Source organism: Vidua chalybeata, chromosome 4, assembly GCF_026979565.1.
Source record: "Vidua chalybeata isolate OUT-0048 chromosome 4, bVidCha1 merged haplotype, whole genome shotgun sequence".
In the NCBI taxonomy this organism is placed as follows: Eukaryota; Metazoa; Chordata; class Aves; order Passeriformes; family Viduidae; genus Vidua; species Vidua chalybeata.
Window position 1 is genome coordinate 35,962,218 of NC_071533.1, and position 19,644 is coordinate 35,981,861.

At 33.1% G+C, this 19,644-nt stretch overlaps 1 protein-coding gene across 2 annotated transcripts in view; it reads left to right on the top strand.

Annotated features, from left to right (window-relative positions):
- Positions 1 to 19,644, top strand: part of TUSC3 (tumor suppressor candidate 3) — a 113,388-nt gene that overhangs the window by 47,589 nt on the left and 46,155 nt on the right. For both annotated transcript variants that reach the window (XM_053941278.1, XM_053941277.1), the window contains exons 3-6: positions 95 to 212; positions 2,591 to 2,731; positions 3,276 to 3,416; positions 13,265 to 13,354. In XM_053941278.1, the coding sequence (XP_053797253.1) occupies positions 95 to 212; positions 2,591 to 2,731; positions 3,276 to 3,416; positions 13,265 to 13,354 (490 nt within the window). The remainder of the gene's footprint in view (positions 1 to 94; positions 213 to 2,590; positions 2,732 to 3,275; positions 3,417 to 13,264; positions 13,355 to 19,644) is intronic.

Sequence of the window (19,644 nt, forward strand, 5' to 3'; positions counted from 1 at the left end):
CAAATGTAATTCATCTAACCATTGCAGCTGATTATAGTATATTTTTTACAAATGGATGGCATATGGATATACATTTGTTTCTTTTCCTTAACAGGCAAGCTAATGAGGAATATCAAGTGCTGGCTAATTCATGGCGCTATTCATCTGCTTTTTCAAACAAACTGTTTTTCACAATAGTGGATTATGATGAAGGGGCAGATGTTTTTCAGCAGGTAAATGTTGAATACTTCAAAGCATTGTCAGTTTTTAGAACTACATGTCAATTCATCAAATAATACAAGATAAATTAAATTCTGTTTGTAGGTGTGCACCCCTGCTTTGTATACAATTTCCTCCTGGTTAAAAACACAGCAGTTTCTGTGACAGCAGTGAAGACACACTCTACTAGTAACCACTTCCAGTATTTTCCAAGTGTAGTTTATAATCTTTGTTTATAGATTGCATTATATGTATGTATATGTGCAACTTTTTTTTCTAAGTAATTGTTTAGGCAATTTTTTAGAATTAAACACATTGTAAGTAACACTTCATTTAAAGATTTCCTTTATTTTCTCTTTAGAGGAAAAAACTCTTTAGTAAAAGAGCCTTTTAATTGCTTTTATGTAATACAATATTCTTCAGCTTCAGTAATATTTAGTCTGGAAATTCCTCTGGGAAAAGAGAACAGACTGGTTTACATTTTATTTGTTGACTATGAAGAGTAAAAGTTGGAGAATAGTTTAAGGTCTGCTCTGAAATTGAGAAATCAAGGAAAATGGCATCTCTTGAAAATGAATAGTAAATACTGACATGCTTATCTTTGATATTTGTCCATTGATTGAAGCTAAAAGTGAAGATTAGGAGGAGTGAAAAACTTTGAAGGTATCTCTATATTTTAAATACCTTTTGGTGAAGTGTGTGACTTAAAATGCTCAGGGAAAAAGATTAATATGTCTTTTTAAAATACTTACTTTAAAAAGTTTAAATAGTATGTTTAATAAATATTTTTACTTCTAGTTGAAATATTAGAATGTATTGTGTAAAAATGGTTATTAGTGGCTTAAGATCTTGCTTTAAAAATTAAAAAAAAATTGCTATAAACGTTCAAGGCTTTATAGCCTATAGACTTTATAGACTGGAGAACTTTATATATGTTGTAACCTGCATGGTTATAATAATACAAAATATTTTGTTTGATCTTGCCTTAAACTAATCAACCCTTATTAGAAGAGTCCAGTTCAACTTATTCCTTGTGTAACAGGGCACAAATTCAGTTTATTTCAAATGACATGCAATTCAAATCATGTTTACATTTAGAGAAAATTAAACATAAATATGTAAGAGGGTTTTTTTTAAGAGACAGAATGTTAAGAATAAGGTATAGTAATGACTATTTCAAGGTGGATTTGAGGGAAATGCAGTTCTGACTTTACATTTATATGTGCAAAGTCATGTAATAGTGATGCCATAACAAAAAAACAAAAAGTTATGTGATTTTGATTTTTGCAGCTTTTGCCGTGTTTATAGAGAAATGACAAAGCAGTTCCAGATCAGCTGCCTCCAAACTCCATACAACGTCTGAATATTTCTTTATCTTATAAAATATTTTATTTAACTATTTGACAACATGTGTCTTAGCCTTTCTTGGAATGTTTTTTATTTCCAAATCATTTCAGTAAAGAAGAGGACTATTTTTTTTTGCTTAGATGGAAAATATTTTAATAGTTAATAGGTATTTTCTATTGATAAATTCAGCTTTGTACTTGATTCAATATACATTATTGCTAATGTGATGTGATGAAAAACATATTTGCTAACGTGAACTTAATTTTTCAGGAATTAAAAAAACTTACTTCTTTATTTAAAAAGTTCCATATTGCATCACCCTTAAGTATTACCCCTGATTTTGTTTATGTTAATTTTCATTTTTTCTAGTGCTTTATTGAATGATTTCTGAGATGGCCTGAATACTGAGGAATTCTATATAGTGAAATTACATTTTCCTATACTACCTTGCAAAGCTGAAGTCAAAATTTCAAATAGCAAATGTATATGTAGATCTATTTGTTTATCACTTTTGAGGATTTTTTAATATACTGTGAATAGTTCCAGTGGCATCAACACATGAATAAACAGTAACTTCTAGGGCAAGTTCCATAGTTATCCAGTTATCCAGTCCTTTTTGGATTCAAAAAAAGCTGAGTCACTAGTGGTTAGTCTCTTCTAGCCAAACAATGTCAAGCTACTTTGCTCCCTTAGAATTATAAGTTAATGTACTTTAATAGATTGGTTGGGTGCAGAGTCTCTTTTTTACCAATTACAAGAAAGGTCTTAGAGTGTGTGAGAACTTTAAAGCATAAGATACTCTTATATAGAAAAGCTTGTGGGTGAAACATTCTAAATAATTGAACAACCTGAAGAATCTATTGGAAGGAATATTGTGAGCACTCTTTTTGGAGGATTTAATATGAGAATATTTCAAAAAATGTCATATATGTAGGCAAGTGATATTTTTACACTAATTAGATTTGTGTTATTGAAGCTATAGTGGTGTTATATTTTTAGGATAAGGTTACTAATTTTTTTCCTGCTGTTTTTCCTGGTTTTGTAGCTGAATATGAACTCTGCTCCGACTTTCATGCATTTTCCTCCGAAGGGTAAACCCAAGAGAGCTGACACATTTGACCTGCAGAGAATCGGATTTGCAGCTGAACAGCTAGCTAAATGGATAGCTGACAGAACAGATGTTCATGTAAGTCTTTCAGCAATTTTAAAAGTTGAAGGTAAATGTGTCTTTGTGGTTTGAGACATGTTGACGATAAATTCCATCTTTCCTTTATAACTTTCTTTGTCAAGTGAGGGTTCTACAACACATTAAAAAAATAACATTTTTGTACTTGTGAGAACTTCTGCAGATTATATTCCATTCTTGTTTTGTTATAGTCTAATTCTAGATAAAAACAAGCAATAATAATTAGTTGTTAATAAATAAAATGTGCTTTACAAAACTTAATGCAAAACACTTAGATTAGAAGGTAGCTGCTTTTAGTTTAGACACAGCCTGTAAATCTGTTGAAGAAATAATGTTTCAGAGTTGCACAGTTCCAAATTAAACATGAACATTTTTCATAGTATGTGCTTATTAAAGAAAGTACTATTTTTTCTTATTAGATTATATATTAGGGACTAGTCTTTCTGACTCTGAAACCAGATTTCAGGTGTTCCATTATGTTTACATGGAAGATGTTCTGTATATAAGCATTTATTACAATCTGTATTTGCATTTTTCCTTCCAGATTAGAGTGTTCAGGCCTCCTAACTATTCTGGTACAATTGCACTGGCTCTTCTGGTATCTCTTGTTGGTGGCTTGTTATATCTGCGAAGAAATAATCTAGAGTTCATCTATAACAAAACTGGCTGGGCCATGGCAGCTCTGGTATGCAGATTTTACTTACTAATATGCTTTTTATTAATTTCTTATCTTAGCATATATGTGTTCATTATATACAGGGAAAATTAAAAACCATTGCATTAGTCCATTGTTCAGAATGGTACTGTCAGAGAAAGATTTATAATCCAGATTTTAGGTCTAATTCTCATAAGAAGTGAGTATCAGTTACTATGAGTGACTCACTGAAAATTAGCAAATTATCTGATAGCTGCAGTTTTTTCTTTGAACTTTAGTATGAAAATATTTCCAATAATTGTTACTGGTGTTTATGGCTATGGTTCAACTTGCTTTTTTTGGATAAAATCCAAAATGTTGATCAATTGGTTTAGCATTGATATTGGTCTCACTACTATATCACTTTAGAGTTATGAAAGGTTGAGAAAAAAAAAAAAGGCTTCTGTTTCTAAGACAGTGATAAAAGATCTGAGAAACAAAGAAAAAGAGGGAATTGTTTCCAAAACTGATTTCAGTAGTACTGACCTTAACATTCTACTGTTAACCTAAATGAGAATAGGATGATCTTAGTGTTAGCTCTGAGGAAAGACTAGATCTAGGCAAGTCTGCTTGAAATATTAGTCACCTAAATCCTCAAAACCATAAATAATGAATGAAGCTTGAATTTGCTTAATAGTGTATTGCACTGTGTTTATTTACATGGTGGTTTTCAAATAACTGGGTAGACTGATGAAAAATGTGGGATGTGCAACATAGCTGTCTCAGTTTTAAACAGGAAATAGTATTCAGGAATAGTGGATGTTGTTATAGTGTATAAACAAGCGCTCATTTCTTTGATATCATTGTGACTGAGAGAAGAGGAAAAATCTGAGGAGCAGCATCAAAAGCTTAATTTTCAGGCACATGGCATCAGAAGCATGGGTTTCAACACTAGAATAGTGTCTGTAATTATTGAGTCCAATCCCATATTTTACTGCACTAGTAGCTATATAAATGGAGAACGCTACTTTTTAGAAATTAATCCACGTGTTTTTTGCAATATAAACAAAGTGTTTATTCTTTTGCCATTTAAATGATTATTTATTCCTGTGATCATTTTAAAGACTTTTCCTCAACTTGTATTGATATGAATTAACCTTTCTTGAAAGGACATGCCTAGGATTGTGGATGGAATGTGAGTTTTGTTTGTACATCAGCATTCATGTTTTATTTCTCATCTAGGCTCCCTTTCCCAAGAAAGCTTGTACCAGGTGGTCTTTTGAGGTCTCTTTCAACCTGGGCTTTTGTATAGTTCTCTGTGTTTAGTTCTGCTAGACTTAGGTTATCCTAAAACTGGTTTTTCCTTTTCAATATCATATTATTGGTTTGCTATTCTGCTCTGATTCAACAATGTGAGAAGATATCTTCTTTTTTGTGGTACTGTCACCTGATGAGCCTTTGGCAGCCTTTATGTCATAAAAGTAAAAAAGATAAAATTACCTAGTATCTGGTGAGTTCTAATTTTTATATCTAGATTATTAATAAGAACTTAAGGAAAGCTCTTTGTTCAGAATTCTTTAATATTTGGCATTAATCTTGAATAATGGCTACTGATAATACTGTTTTCTCTCATGTGCTGTCATAGCTTTTCCTACTAGTGTAGGAAAACATCTTTATTAAAGCAATTTGTTAATCTGCACCATACATTGAGGAAGGAATACAGAACAAGTTTTCAAATAAACCACCCCTAAGACTGGATTTCAAGTAGAATGAACTTTCCTTTGGATCTAGAGAGCCAGGATCAGAATGTCTCCTCTGTTCCAGGATGTCATTTGGAATATCCCGAGATCTAGCACAGAGTTTTGACATGTCTCTCCCAACGTCTTTCATATTTAATTCTGTATATTTTTCTAGGTTACCATTATTTTTCAATGATAATATTTTCTAAAGATGCTCTACCACCGGTTAGTCTCACATTTGATATGTATCAGTCTAACTTTTTTTTTTTGATTTCTAATCTTTAGCAACAACCTGACTAAAACAATAATTATCACATGAAAATAGATACTTGTGTCAAAAAGTCAAATAAAGATATGTAATCAGTGGTATTTCCTTTGTTTATCCATGCACTCTATCTCTAGAGACAGCAATTTTATCTCAATTTCATACCTCAGACTTTTCAGATGAAAAGTTTATTTCAATGTTTTGTGGAATTGTTGTTTTTGTCTTGCAGAGGTTAAAAACGAGTTCTTCAAATCGTAGAATCATTCTACTACAAGCTGCAATATATAGTTGAAGATGTAATTAAACTGAGAAAAGGAACGCATCAATTTTTTCTTACAATGTTTGCTGTTTTCTTTAGCAGAAGCTCAAGAGTTTCCATATGAACATGACTGTTAATTGCTGTGTAGAAAACCTGTAATGACATTTAGCTGAACTCCTGAGGACAGATCCAAATGTAATCAAAGATTTTAAGAAATGTATCCATGTCATTCAGTAATTGTCATCCTGCCAATTGTATAGACAAGCAAGTAACTAAAATGACATTAATGCCCTATATTGTTGCTAATGCTTTTTCCTGAAAAATTCTGTTTACTTTAAAAATTAATAGCACTTAAAGGATGTTCTAGGAAATGGTCTTATATCTGAAAGTATGTTGTAATTAATCATGGCATTGAGCCAATGCTTTACTATTTTAATTGTTATTGTTCTGACTTCACAATGTAGTAAAAGCCCCATACCCTGTAAAGTGATGGTTTAGCAAAGATCATATATTTACCAGAAGTCTTTTTGGACTTGAGACGTGCACAGGCATACAAGTTAATTTTATAACTTCTTTTTGGTGGAATCAGCAGGGACTCCAGATTGCAGACAGATGACCTCAGTTAATGACTAAAATTTGTTGTGATTCATAGAAGAAAATGGGCAGTCACTAATAATATATATATATAAAATATTAATATATAAGGTAATAATATGTTCAATATTGTATGGTTATGATTCTCTTGCATAGTGCTTTTTTCTACCAGTAAACTTAGAGCTTCTTTTTTTGATAAAAGCTCATTAAAAGGAAAAATTGATAAGATGGTATCTAGTTAAGGAGAGAAAGTAATGCCTAGGAAAATGCTTGTTATGAAGGGTATAAATAACTAATAAATACTTAATTCTAAATCATAATGTTCTTCATGAATATTTTTTTTCCTTTTTGAACTTTCAAAACCAAATTAAACAGAGAAATCCTGGCAAGATGTTTAAAAAAACAGAACAGAAAGCCTGCATTTTCAGCAGAAGTAATGACAATTATTTTGTTCCTTATTGGCAGTTGCTTTTTCAGATGCTATAGAGCTGAGAAAGCACAAAAGCACTTTTCTAAAAGCATTAGGTTTGGGGTTTAAATGCTTTTTGGGTGTACTGCTAGGTAGCTAGTATTCATTAAACATACTGAAAATAACATTTTTTAATTTCCAATGAAGGCTTTTTATAGAGATTATGGCATTCAGTGACTGAAAACTGTATAATTGCAAACAGACGACTCTTGTTTTCTTGTTTTGTTAGAGCTTCTCAGTTTACTCTGAACAGTTTTCATGTTCCTAAATCTTAAAAAAAGAAAATAAAAAGTTGGTTACTTTTTATTTAAATGAAAAATGGGTGGTGTCACTCTGCCTGATTGAATGATCTGTTGCTAAAAATTAGAAGAAAATTCTCAGCGTAAAGAGTCTGTGCTGTTTTGACAGGGGAACCCAGAAATGTTAATTTGATAACTTCATTGATATAAAAATGTTGTTTCTCATAGACAATATTCCCAGTACTCTTTTAGAAAAATATTTAGCAATGCAATTTTTAATGATGCAGCTAATAGTTTTGATAGACTTGCAGAAGCAAGACCACAGGTTTCGTCCCAGACATTGATTCCAATGCCAGCTCACACAAGACCATCAAATTGTTTTTGCCCTCAGCATTAGATTGCACCACAGGAATATTTGTGGTTTCATGCCCTCATTGAAGCATTGCTGGCTCTGGTAGAATCTTGTATGCCTTAGGCATTTTCACTTGCAACATTACCCAGAAGACTTTTAGGATGGCAAACCAGAACGACTGAGTCCCAGTACATAATATCCCAAAAGATGTGTTGAAATCACATGTAAATTTATCCCCTAGATTATTGGAGGCTTTAATTCAAATTCTACTATTCATCTATGGATATTTTCCCTCTGACATGCCAACACAAAGATGACAAAGGACTTCAGTCCTTAGATATTTGCAGACTTCTGTCCTTTTATGCTGGTAACAAGAAGCAATTCAGACTCTTCAGGACTCTTCATTTCTTAAGCAGGCAGAAGAAAAGATCAGATGGTATAAACTAGGCAAGGTTCTAACAGTTTAGGTAAGGAATTGCTTCATTTTAGACAACAGTATGTGTGCTGAGAGTTTCTGTTCTGTTCTGGCTAGACTGTCTTTTGACAGCATTTTCTGTACCAGGCTGTTGTTTTCTGCTGTTTTCTGCATGTAATTTTGAGTTTCACTTTATGCCTATATTTCAGATTTACCTATATACCTGTGGAATCAGGGAAGACAAAATCTGTGCTGACATTAGAAGGCAGCTGCCTAGGATTTAATTCTCTTGGGCTAAATATGACAGGTCACTTGAACGAGGAGACAAAGTGTGTGTTTACTGTTCTCATAAAAGTTAATGGGTATGAGAAATGTGTACTGTGTGGATACACTCCCCAGTACTTACACCACATAGTACATTCATCAGCAGTTATTGGTCCGAAGGAGCTTGGAAGGTCTTATGGCTACTAGTGACTTTTCCACCCCTTTCTGGAAATGAGGATAAAAAAATTAATGTGCTTTATTCAATGATAAACAGAAAAATGAAGGTTTCTCTGTGTGACTAGATAGGCATCCAGAAGAACATCAATAAATTCTGATTAATTTCCTTTTCGTCCTGTAGTTAGAGGTTTTAGAGATGCACATTTAAAGATACAAAAATCCATTCCCTTTGCTTCTGTGTTGTACTCTGTCCTTTAATTGCATATCTCTTATTGGAGAGTCTGATAAGTGATGGATTTAGAAATGGAATACAGATCTCATAGCATGAGAACCTTCATTGAATGCAAAAGCAAAGCTAAACTGGATAAGAAAGGATTACATTTCTTTAAAACAGTAATTCTGAAATAGTTAGAATTAACATATACAGAACAATATAGAAATAAAGTGTACAACTAACAGTCATGTGTCAGCATTTTATTGAGCCTATGCTTGAATTCAACTATATCCATTAATTAATCTAAAATTCATTATTTTTCTTACATTACAAAGTTTTCCATGTTCTTGGGTGTAAACTTGCTTTGGTTTTGTATATATATATCTATATATATAATTATTGGTTTTGTATACTATCTGCTAATAGGAAACTTCCCTTCAAAAGGCATACTAAATGACTTTTTAAGTCTCCAGCAGTTTTGTTTGATGAACTAGCAGACAGTGTTAAACAAAACTTAGGCCTTTGAGAAGGGGTTGTATTAAACCCAAATAAATAATTTGCAAAGTTTGCAAGACCAAGAACAGTTGAGAATTTCTGCTTATGTACCTGTGAAATTGTGTCTTGCTTGCAATTGAGGGTTCTGCTGGGATTCTTGGTGCTTAATTTATCTTTTATCTGTTCTTAGAAACCTTGTGATTTACACACAAATGCACCATGGGTGAGCTTAAAGCAGTCTTCCCCTTAGTAAAACTAAGGATGGAAGCCATCAAGGAAGCATCGCTTTAATTTGTTAACAAGGTCCTGCAGCAGATCCATCTACACATGGAGTGTACTCACCTATAACACCAGTGTTTGGCTACAGAGCCAAATAATTCTGCTTGCTTTTATCATTTAGATGCAAAATCAGCTACCTAAATCTGGAAGCTGTTAAAATAGCTTAAACCCTGAAAAAAAACCCTGAACTCCATTGATAAATCAGGTGGCATGCAGCAGTTAGTGCTGTTCTTGGAGTCTGACAAGGAAAAGGAAGGAGCAGATGGAGGAAGGGTGTGTCTGTAGTATTCCTTTTTGTAGAACTGCTGAAATACAGACTCTGCTATGGAAAAGCGGCATTGTAATCAAAGATAAGTGCTTAACTTGAATCTTCTCCTTTACTCCACTTTTAATCCTTTGAACTTTGACAAGATCCAAGAACATTGCAGAAAGGCACCATATGAAAGTATGCATGCATACGAAAGTAAATATGAACAAGTTGATCATTTGTAGGAATTAATTTGGCAAAGTTTCTAACTGGGAAGAATCAACTCCCAGTAATGGTTAGTCTGGAAACTTTTGGATCCCAAAGTAAGGGATCCTGTGGAAACTATGCCATTTGGAATGCTAAACATTGTCTATCAGCATGAATTACAGATGTATGCCAATGTTTTACAAATAATGGTGCGTATTTTACAAACAGTAGAAGTCTGTAGTTTCCAGTGTTGTTTCTTTTTTACACAGATGATTGTAGTTGGAAAATATATAGCACAGCAGAATGAGCTTTAATGTCAAGCACTGTATGTAGCATTCTAAATTCTTGCATAAGGAATATGATGAAAATGCTCTGTTCTTAGGATACATAAAATAGATGAAAATTGGAAAAGGACAGGGGAGAACCTGAAAAATTTATTTTGGCTGCAGAAAAAGTTTATGGAAAAACATCATAAAAAGGAACATGATGGAAGGAAATAATTGCAGATTCAGTGTGTTGTAGACCAAATTAGTTTTTTTGGTCACTAACAGTCTGAACTGAAAGAATGTGAAAGATGCCTTCAGGTTAAATAACCGTATTGTTGAGTCCTTGCTTTTCATTTATGTTTATACTTGACATTTTCTTCTCCCCACTATTGTGTCTCGTAGTTACCTTTTTTGCTAGGAATTATACTGTCTCTCAGTATGGTATTTAAAGCATGAAAGATCTTCAGTAATTTGGGAGATTTATAATTTATAAAATATATTACTATATATAAAATGGGGTAGAGTCTTTTTGATCTTTCCATATGGAAGCAGATTTGGTCCTAGAGAGTATAAATTACAAACAGTAATTTAAAAATGAGAAAAATTACTTTTAATGGAAAACACACTTTCAGAGAGGCACAATTTGTGTACTCTATGCATCTGTTATCTTTCAGTGTTTGAATTTTCAGCTAATTTTTTGCCTTTCTAAATATCTTTCACTTCACTTTTGATACCCATATTTTCAATTTCTACACTTTTGTGCTTTCGCATAAGCTATGAGTCATCACCAAAATTGCAGTATAAATTTCTCTGCTAAAACAATCTGCAAGGTATAGAAATAGCTATGCTACTCTTCTCCCAGTATACCCTTCTCACTGTATACTCTTTTCATTTTGTTGTATATTATTAATTAAAACACAATCCATTTGCTAGCAATCACTACCTGTATGTCTTCATCTGCCATGTTAGTTATTATGCTGTTACATTCTAAATCCTGTTAAAAGCAAAATGAAACACATTTTATATTAAAAATAAGAACTTGTTCTTATTGTAATTAAAATTGTAACATTACAACAAAGCAGTAATTAAACCGTATTTGAAAATGTATCTTCTATTACAAGAGAAGTCTCATTAATGACACCACAATTAAATCGTTCTGCATACATTTCTTGGTATCTTTACCTTTCTCTTATGTTATGGTTACTCTTCCACTGTTTCTCTCTGGATCTGCAGATCATTCTTTTGCTTTGGGGTGATGTTGTATTGTGGTGAGTTGTCAGCATTCTATGGTCTTTGCTGGAAGAAGTATGATGCTGCTTACTTCCTCCTTGGTTTAGAGTCCACTTGGGGCTATTTCCACTTTGCACTTCTTCACTGATCTGTAACAAAATTTTACATCAGAATTTACAGGGTCAATCGAGGTGGTCTTAAATATGTTGGGTGCTTGTCCTTTGTTTTCTTTATTAGCACTAAAACTGTTTTCTACAAGCTCCCATGTCTGTGTTTCTTTATTCACTCTTGGATTATTTATAGGCTTGGGATCTGCAGTATAATCCTGTGCATCATTTCTTGTCATTCAATACTGACACATTGTAGCCTGTGTTTACACTTTGGCTGCCTCTGCTGTCATTTCATCACTACTGTAATACATCAATATGTTGGTACTATCTATTTCATCCTAAAAAGAATAGAGGGGAAAAAATGCCAATTTAATGTAAACTAGGTATGGTCACCTGGTCTTTGGAAAAACTGCTGTTTTAGCTAAATAGGTAAAGCCATCCTCTCCTACAACTACCAAACAGCAACAGCAAAAAAAAAAAAAAAAAACCTGAAAAAACAACCAAACAAAAAAACCACCTAAACCCCAAATGAAAACAAAACCCAAAGCCAGGAAAGTCAAGACAGATTTGAATAAATGTTGACCAGATTCCATAGGAAGGCCTTGTTCATATTTCTAGAGGTAGCAATGCTGCATTTACAGGGATACAGAGCTACACTAGCTTATATTCACTTCACAAACATTTTGCTAAACCTTCTTCAACAAAAACACTCTAAAAGGTTTTAGTAAACCCTGGTCTAGTTAGTCACTATGGTGTCACTGCAGACCCCCAGCCAGGTAATAATTAGCATTGACTCCATGATTGCAGAAGGCTGATCAATTGCTTTATTATATCATCCTATCCTGTATTATACTGTACTTATTAATAAACTCAGTAACCCTTCCAGCCAGTCCGATACAGCTTTGACATAATTGGTCAATCAATCCAAACACCATCCAGTGTCCAATTAAGAAATCACCCTTTGGTAAACAATTCTCCATGACACATTCCTCAGGTGCACAACAGCAGGTGCAACAAGTAGAGATAAGAATTGCTTCTCATTCTTTTCTCTGATCTTCTCACGGCCTTCCCCAGGAAAATGCCTGGGAAAGTCTGTGCCTGCTCTCTGTGGCCAGAGAGCTGCTGCCACACTATGGTACAAATTTTTACATTAATGATCCATCTGCCTTTATGGCATGATCCATCTGCCATATCTTCATGACTTTATGATGCTATTTGAAATTCTGATGTGAGGTAAAAATTAGCATGTACTGTACTTAAAAATGTAGCTTTTGTAAAGATTATCTACACTGATAAAACAGAAGACATATTTAGATGATACATATATCCTATTTCTCTCACTTAGTAATCCAAAATACTATGCTTTCCTCTTTAAAATAGTCTTAATGACTCTTGGTATGACTGGTGTTTGTCATGTACATTCTACAGTATGATCTTCTACAAGCATTAAAGTCTGTTTTCACAGTTGTCACGCATCCCTAACCTAACCTCACACTTTTTTCTGTTGGGAATTTTCAACCTTTTTAACAAATCAACCATTGCTATTTGTCATAGCTAAAATGAATCTCTGTCATATAGACACATCATGAGAATTTCATAAAATAGGACCGTTTTTTTTTTTAATATCTGGATTTTTTTGTATTACATTATATATAATTTCAGACATATGAAAACAAAAAGGTAAGCTAAATATTTGTCTAAGATTTAGAGGCAGAAATATTTTCATGGAAGGTTGTATAAATCTTGAGTTTCCAGAACATTTGCAATGCCTTCTACTGCTGCAAATACTTGTTTTCATGTAGATATGTAAATGTGGTGTATCAATTTAGGATTATTTCAAGTGAGATTTGGAAAATCTGGCTTGAGCTAACTAATTTTCAGAATGGTAGAATTCATGAAAAAATTTATGAAAGCAGTGCATCTGAAGATACTATCCTAAAATACAAATAGAGGTAGATTCTGTGTCTGGTTAGTGAAAAAAAAAAAAAGCATATCTAAAGCAAGAGTAACCAGCAGAATGGTTTTCTGTTCAGTCCTTCGCAGTAAATTAATGACTATATTGTTCTGTCTTTTTCTAGTGCGTTGTATTTGCTATGACATCTGGTCAGATGTGGAATCACATCCGTGGACCACCGTATGCACATAAAAATCCTCAGAATGGACAAGTGGTGAGTTGATAATTTTATTTTGAGGGGAAAGGATGTGTAGACAGTCACTTGCTACAGTGAGCCTACAATTGTGAATAATTGCAGGTCCATGGGTCTGTATTAAAGTCTATCAGAGTCTTAAACTAATTGCAATCAGAGTCTGTTTTGGAATTTCAGATCTTTAGAAGGTGCCACCATCTCTGATTTGAGCAATGAAATGAGTGGTTGTGTTCTAACTTCTCTCTCTGCAGCTCCTAGCTGTAGTGAATGTGTTAGAAATCGTTCCATACCACACAATTCCCACTGCCCAATGATAAATGTAGATGTTGTGTCTTTTTGTAGGGATGTGCTTCCTCACACAGTGGAAAAAAAGTGTTTTGTTTCTCCTTTTAGGCTACACAAACCTTTTTTTGCACAAACCTTTGAGGTTTGTAACCTCTTACCTTCCTCTCCCAATCATTTTAGTTAGAAAAGGAGATGCCAAGTATGTTCATGTGCTTTATACCGTTTTCCATCATGTCTGTAACTCTTCCACTAACTTTTACAGAATGCTTTTTCCTGTATCTCTGTGCTCCTTCAATTTAAACTCTTTATCAGCTTTACTAAGTAGTTACCATTGACTCCTGCCAAAATTACTTTTATATCCTGTTATTGCTGCCTTTAAAGGATTACCTTATTTGCTTCTTCCTGCTTACAAGTTAACAAATGTTCATCACATCATCAAATGTTCATCAGAGAAGAATAAACTCTCTTTGCCTGTTAGGAAAGTAAAAATGACCTTGGCTAGTTCCTAGTCACTCCTTGTTATTTATGACTTTTAAAGCAATTCTACAAAACCTGCAATGACCAGGAAGCTTTTTTTTTTTTTATTACTCGCAGTCTATTGAGCTATTTTCAGTTTTGTCCATCACTAGTTCAAGGAAACTGTATTACATCTCAAAGAAAAGACTTATTTTAAGCTCTCTTTGTGTCATATCTTAATTGGAGTAACAAAAAATGATGGTTTGAAATTAATTACTGATCTGTATTTTATCAGGAATGAAGCAGAATATGGATGTCATAATAGAACAGGATTTCATCTGTGAACTTTGTTATTCAGATACAGATTTGGTGATACATAAATAACTCAATAAAATGCTGTTTATGAAAATTTGGAATTTTTCATTACTGCCTTGCAGTATTAAATTTATGACACTTTTCAATGGAGTGACAGAAAGAAGAAATATTGTATAGGAAAAGCACTGTTTGTGACAAATTAGTTTTTACCTTATCCAATTTTACACACACTGCTTGTCTTAAAGCCTGTTTTGGAAGTATACCCTACATTTAATAATTTTGAAATATTCCTGAATTTGTGCTGGCTTGTCTACGTTTTTAGAGTGTGAACTCATATCCTGAATGTCTGAAGTGTTATTACTTTGGTAATGTTAGTACACACAACTAAGTAATGGAAATAATGGTAAAGATGGTTTTAAATTCTAGATACTAATCAATTGTACTGGTCAACATACATTCTTTTCTGGCTTTGATGCTTTTTATGACTTCAGGTAAGTTTTTTGTACCTCTGATTCGCCTGTCTGTCCTTGTTCGTATGTGTCAGTGATCTGACTGCTTTGTATGTGTCAGTAAGTAAAACCAGTTAGATTCTAAGAATTAAAAGAAGAATAAATGAAGGATTACCAAGATCCTACTTTAATTAATCTATCACTGACCAGTATAATTGTCATTTAAAGCTCTAACTTCAGAAGTGTTAGAAGCTTAATAAGTAGGCTATAAATACTTTCCTATTTTACACTGTGGTTTGTTTTTTTTTTTCTCCTTCAAATAACACTTGAACATTTTCCTGTTTCATTTTTCTAACACTTACCTGTGTTTCTGTGAATTTGAAGTAATAAATGTGCTTATCTAACCTTCTGTGAGATTTATTCAACCATGATAATTCACTGTAACACTTTGTGAATTGTCAGCAGCTGCTGTCTTTACATCTAGATGAAATTTAACTCATCACTTTCTTTCCAATGTCTAGCATTTAGTAACAATTCCAAATTTGCATGCCAATTTTTTGCAATTTCTTGTATTTAATACTCTGAAACTTTGTTGACAGTCTTACCTGGAAATTTCTGGTTTCTAGAGGTTGCAGGAATAGCTCATCAAGCTTAATAGTTTTATTATTAGGTTCAAAATTATGGATTCTTAGTTTTTCTTATTTCATATAAGTTAGTGGTTCAGTTCTATACTAGCCTGATATGCCAACAGACTTTGAAAATGGTAATACTCTGTCTTCATAAACTGTTCTTTGCCTCAAATATCTCTTATTATATAATTTGTTCTTGCTGTAATTTTAGATGACACTTAATTTGTTATTAAATTCCTGGAGGTTTTTCAAAAGATGAAAGGACATCTGTCTCCTTTGCTCAGACAACACTACTTACTCTTGCCAGTATCTTGTACGCATAACATCACCAGTTCTTAAAACTTGGCTTTTGTATTTTGTTTGTGATTACCTAAGCTACTTTAACTGCATGACTGTATTCTTTGAAGCTTTGAAAGCATATTTTTATATTTCTGTGTGGTCTATTCTATAAAGCTGATGGTCTCTCTTATTGCAGTTGTTGCAGATAGTTCCTTTATTCCCTACTGATATCAACTAATTTCAGGTTTTGGGTCCACATGGAATTTTTATGGTCCACATCCATTTTTATGTAGAATGCTGAATCAGACAGTAACATTGTTTTCTATTTCATTTCTGGTTTAAGTTCATAAAACTGTGCTAGTCTTCTATCTTGACATGTACTTTATTTCTGTTTTATTTCTAGAGTTCTTCATCTTTTGCCAAATAATTTTGTTAGGATTGGGCCCTTACTGACTGTGTTTTGCTAAAATCTGAACCTGTTTTACTGGGACTGAGAGTGATAATTAAACATTCTGTTGGTATCTGTGTGTAAAGTCTCGTGAGACTTCTGATTTTTATTCAGAGCTTGATCTGTATAGAGCTGATGGTGAGAGAAGCATAAATGGAGAAAGCAATTACCTGGGTTTGAGCCTTCTGTAGAGGTAACTCTGCTGCTATTTAATTGATCTAATAGCAAAGAATTCTCAGTAGATTTTCATTAACTTTTAAACAAATAGCAGCAATGACTAAGAGAGCATTTATGTATATCTGTCCATGAGTTAGCTGCCTATTATTGTTATTATTATTATTATGCACACAAATTCTACAATTTTTATTGTGCAATGTGCTCAAGATTGCATCTTTTAAATGGTTGGAAGTTTGCTCTAAATGAGACCAGGGAAAAGGACAAGCTTGATCTAAAATGCTGAATTAGCATGGTTTCCAACACTGGTAATTTTCTTGCGTTCTCTTAAAAGAAAGTATTAGAAGTTAGAAAAGTTTTTTGTGTGAAGAGGAAACTATGGCATTTTATTACCAGATATTAGGTGGTTTTCCTGTGTAAATTGATGCTTTGTGAAATGGACAATAGTATTATTTGCCACTATATTAATTGGATTTTTTCTTATTGCCTTATATCTAAATGGTTGTTGAAATTCCTTAAGAATAACACAAGTTGTGTCCTTAAGAAGCAGTTTGTATATTAAAAGATCTTTTACATAAAACACCTTATAATATCATATTAAATATAAATATTTGTTTAACTGTAGAGCTTATTCACCCTCTTTTTTTCCCCCACTTACCTTTTGTCAGTGGTTTTATAACCACTGATCTTTACTCACTTCTCTTGCTGATACAGTTATGTAGTAAGCTGTATGTTTCTGAAGTTAAATGAAAAATATATTTGACTGCTAGTATATATTTTTCATTTGTCAATACAAAACAAAGGTATTAATTCTGAAAAATTTATGCTAGGAATATTGGGATTCTTAATTTTCACTATCCTCCACTGCTAAGCAGGATAAAATGTCACTTACCAAGGTTAATTCTTCTATGGTTTCTAATAGTAATCTAATTAAAATATACTCAAGGAACTGTTTTATATTCTAATATAAAATACATTCAAGGAACTGTTCCTTGAAACTTTAAGTAACAACTCACCCTTTCAAGCTCAGTCAGTCACATTAAATTCATTGTCCTTTGGCCTTCAGTGCATCTGGAAGCATGTTTGAAGTAAAATTTGCCAAGATTGTCTTTTTAAAGCCTGACTTTTCTAAAAGTAGCCATATGATGGTAGCAGTGCAATACAGACAAAAGTAACTTTAATGTGTGATATATTATTTTGTATGTCTTGCTTTCAGATAAAAAAAAAAGTTCATACAGGTTATTATCAGTACCTAACAAAAGGTCAGATTGGCCTGACTTTTACCACAGCAATATTTTGGTGCATCTGTTGCCACAAATCACAGCCATAGTACTGTTGAAAATATATCTTAATATTTTACTGGAATAGACAATTATTTATAATGACATGCTGGATTGAAATGAGTAGTGTATTACTTATGAGTGTTTTTAATTAAATAGCTTTCCCCTTGTTATCAAAGCAGAAGCTACAAGAAGTAAAGGGTCTCTAAAGCTTTTAAATTAAATTTCTGTCATGATTTAGTCAAAAAATTTATCAATTGGCAGCATAAGGTTTTTGACATTGCAAGGGTGATTGTATCTGGCATTCTGTATAACCTGTGTTTCTACCTTGACATTAGAAAAGGGAAGCCTTACACAATATTTGGTACTCTTTTTTTATTGTAAGAAGACGAGGTGGGGAGATGGTCAGGACAGAAGTGTTGCTGAGATGAGGAATTAGAACCTCTGTGTTCTTAAATGGTCAATTATGGACACATAAATGCTGTAGAAGTTCACATAGTACCATTCTGTTGCTGTAATTATGTCTGAGTAAAGACGGAACATGTTCTCATGTAGTAAACCCAGATCTCAGACAAGTAATCACATAGTAAGTAGTTATCTATTATGATAACATTCAGTAAAATAAAATAGAAATTAAAAAGCCTGCCAGGTTTAATTGCTTCTTGTAACAACAGAAATTTTAATTGACTGATACCACTTTCAACTGCCAAAATAAACACCCCTTGCCCCCACTCGTTGCCTTCCTTTTGCTAAGTGTAAATGGGCTCCTAGAAGCCATTTACTTTCATTTGGAAGAACTATTTTCTTCAGAACAGCTCTTATGTCAGAAATCAGGGAGGCCTCAAATACATGAATTTTTGAGGTATCTGAAGATAGAATGATAATGCAATGCAGTAAAATATACTTTAAGGCAGAAAACCAGAATGGCACATGGGAATAACTGGTTCATGTTCTTCTGTTACTAACAGAACAAGAGCCATTTTTGTAAAGCCAGATTAAATGCCACACAGGAATCTATTTTTTTTGTCTTCCTGGACTTTACTGGTTGTGGAGATGTATATGGTAAGAGCCTTATCTATTAAAACAATTAATAGGAAACTTTGAAGATTGTGTAATCCAGCTGCTTGCTCAAAGGTTTCTCTTTCTCTTAGACAAAGGCTTTGTCTAAGAGAATTTTGAATGTCTCCATGGTTAGAGATTTCCCAACCTATTCCAGTGTTTAGCCATCTACAAAATTCTTTTAGTTTTACCTTTTAATTTATTTTATCTTTTGTTTTTAATTTCCCTCAGAAACAGTCAAGGTAAACTTTATCTTCCTCATCAGTAAAGCTGATTTAGCTGAGTTCTTAATTAGAATTTAACATTGACTTTAATAAAATTTGGACTTAGATCAATGGTACAGCTTTTCAGAGCTTCTAACAGCATATTTTTGCTTAAGTGACACTATGATATCACTACAAAATCCACACTGAAAACAAGAAAATGTTATGCCTGGAGTAGTCAGAGATGTTTCTCTGTGTAGATTCTCCTCTCTCAATATAGCCATGCAGATGTTCTTCTTGTACCTGTTAAACAATTGTTTTCTTCTAAAATCCTACAACTTGGAGACTGGGGAAGTCAGAGGAGAGGATTTTCCACATTATTCAACACCATCTTTCACTCTTTTTGATGGATTATTTTGTGGATCTTATATATTCCCTGTGGAAACATAGTCTATAGTACAAGGGTGCAAGGTTCTTTTTCCTGAAGTAAAATTTCAGCAGTTGTGAATTGTCTTGTGAACTACTAGGAAAGGCTCAAAATATTATCTATCCTGCAGAGCCTTCTAGAGCTGGTGTGTTTTTATGTTGGTGAGCTCTTGTCTTTCCATATAGTTTTGCTAGTTAGCTGTAATGCTGTAATTTCAGTGTAACAGATCCACTTATACCTGTGGACTATGTCAAGAGAAGGAACATGCATTTGAGTGTGTTAACATAAATGAAGCAGCGTACTTCAG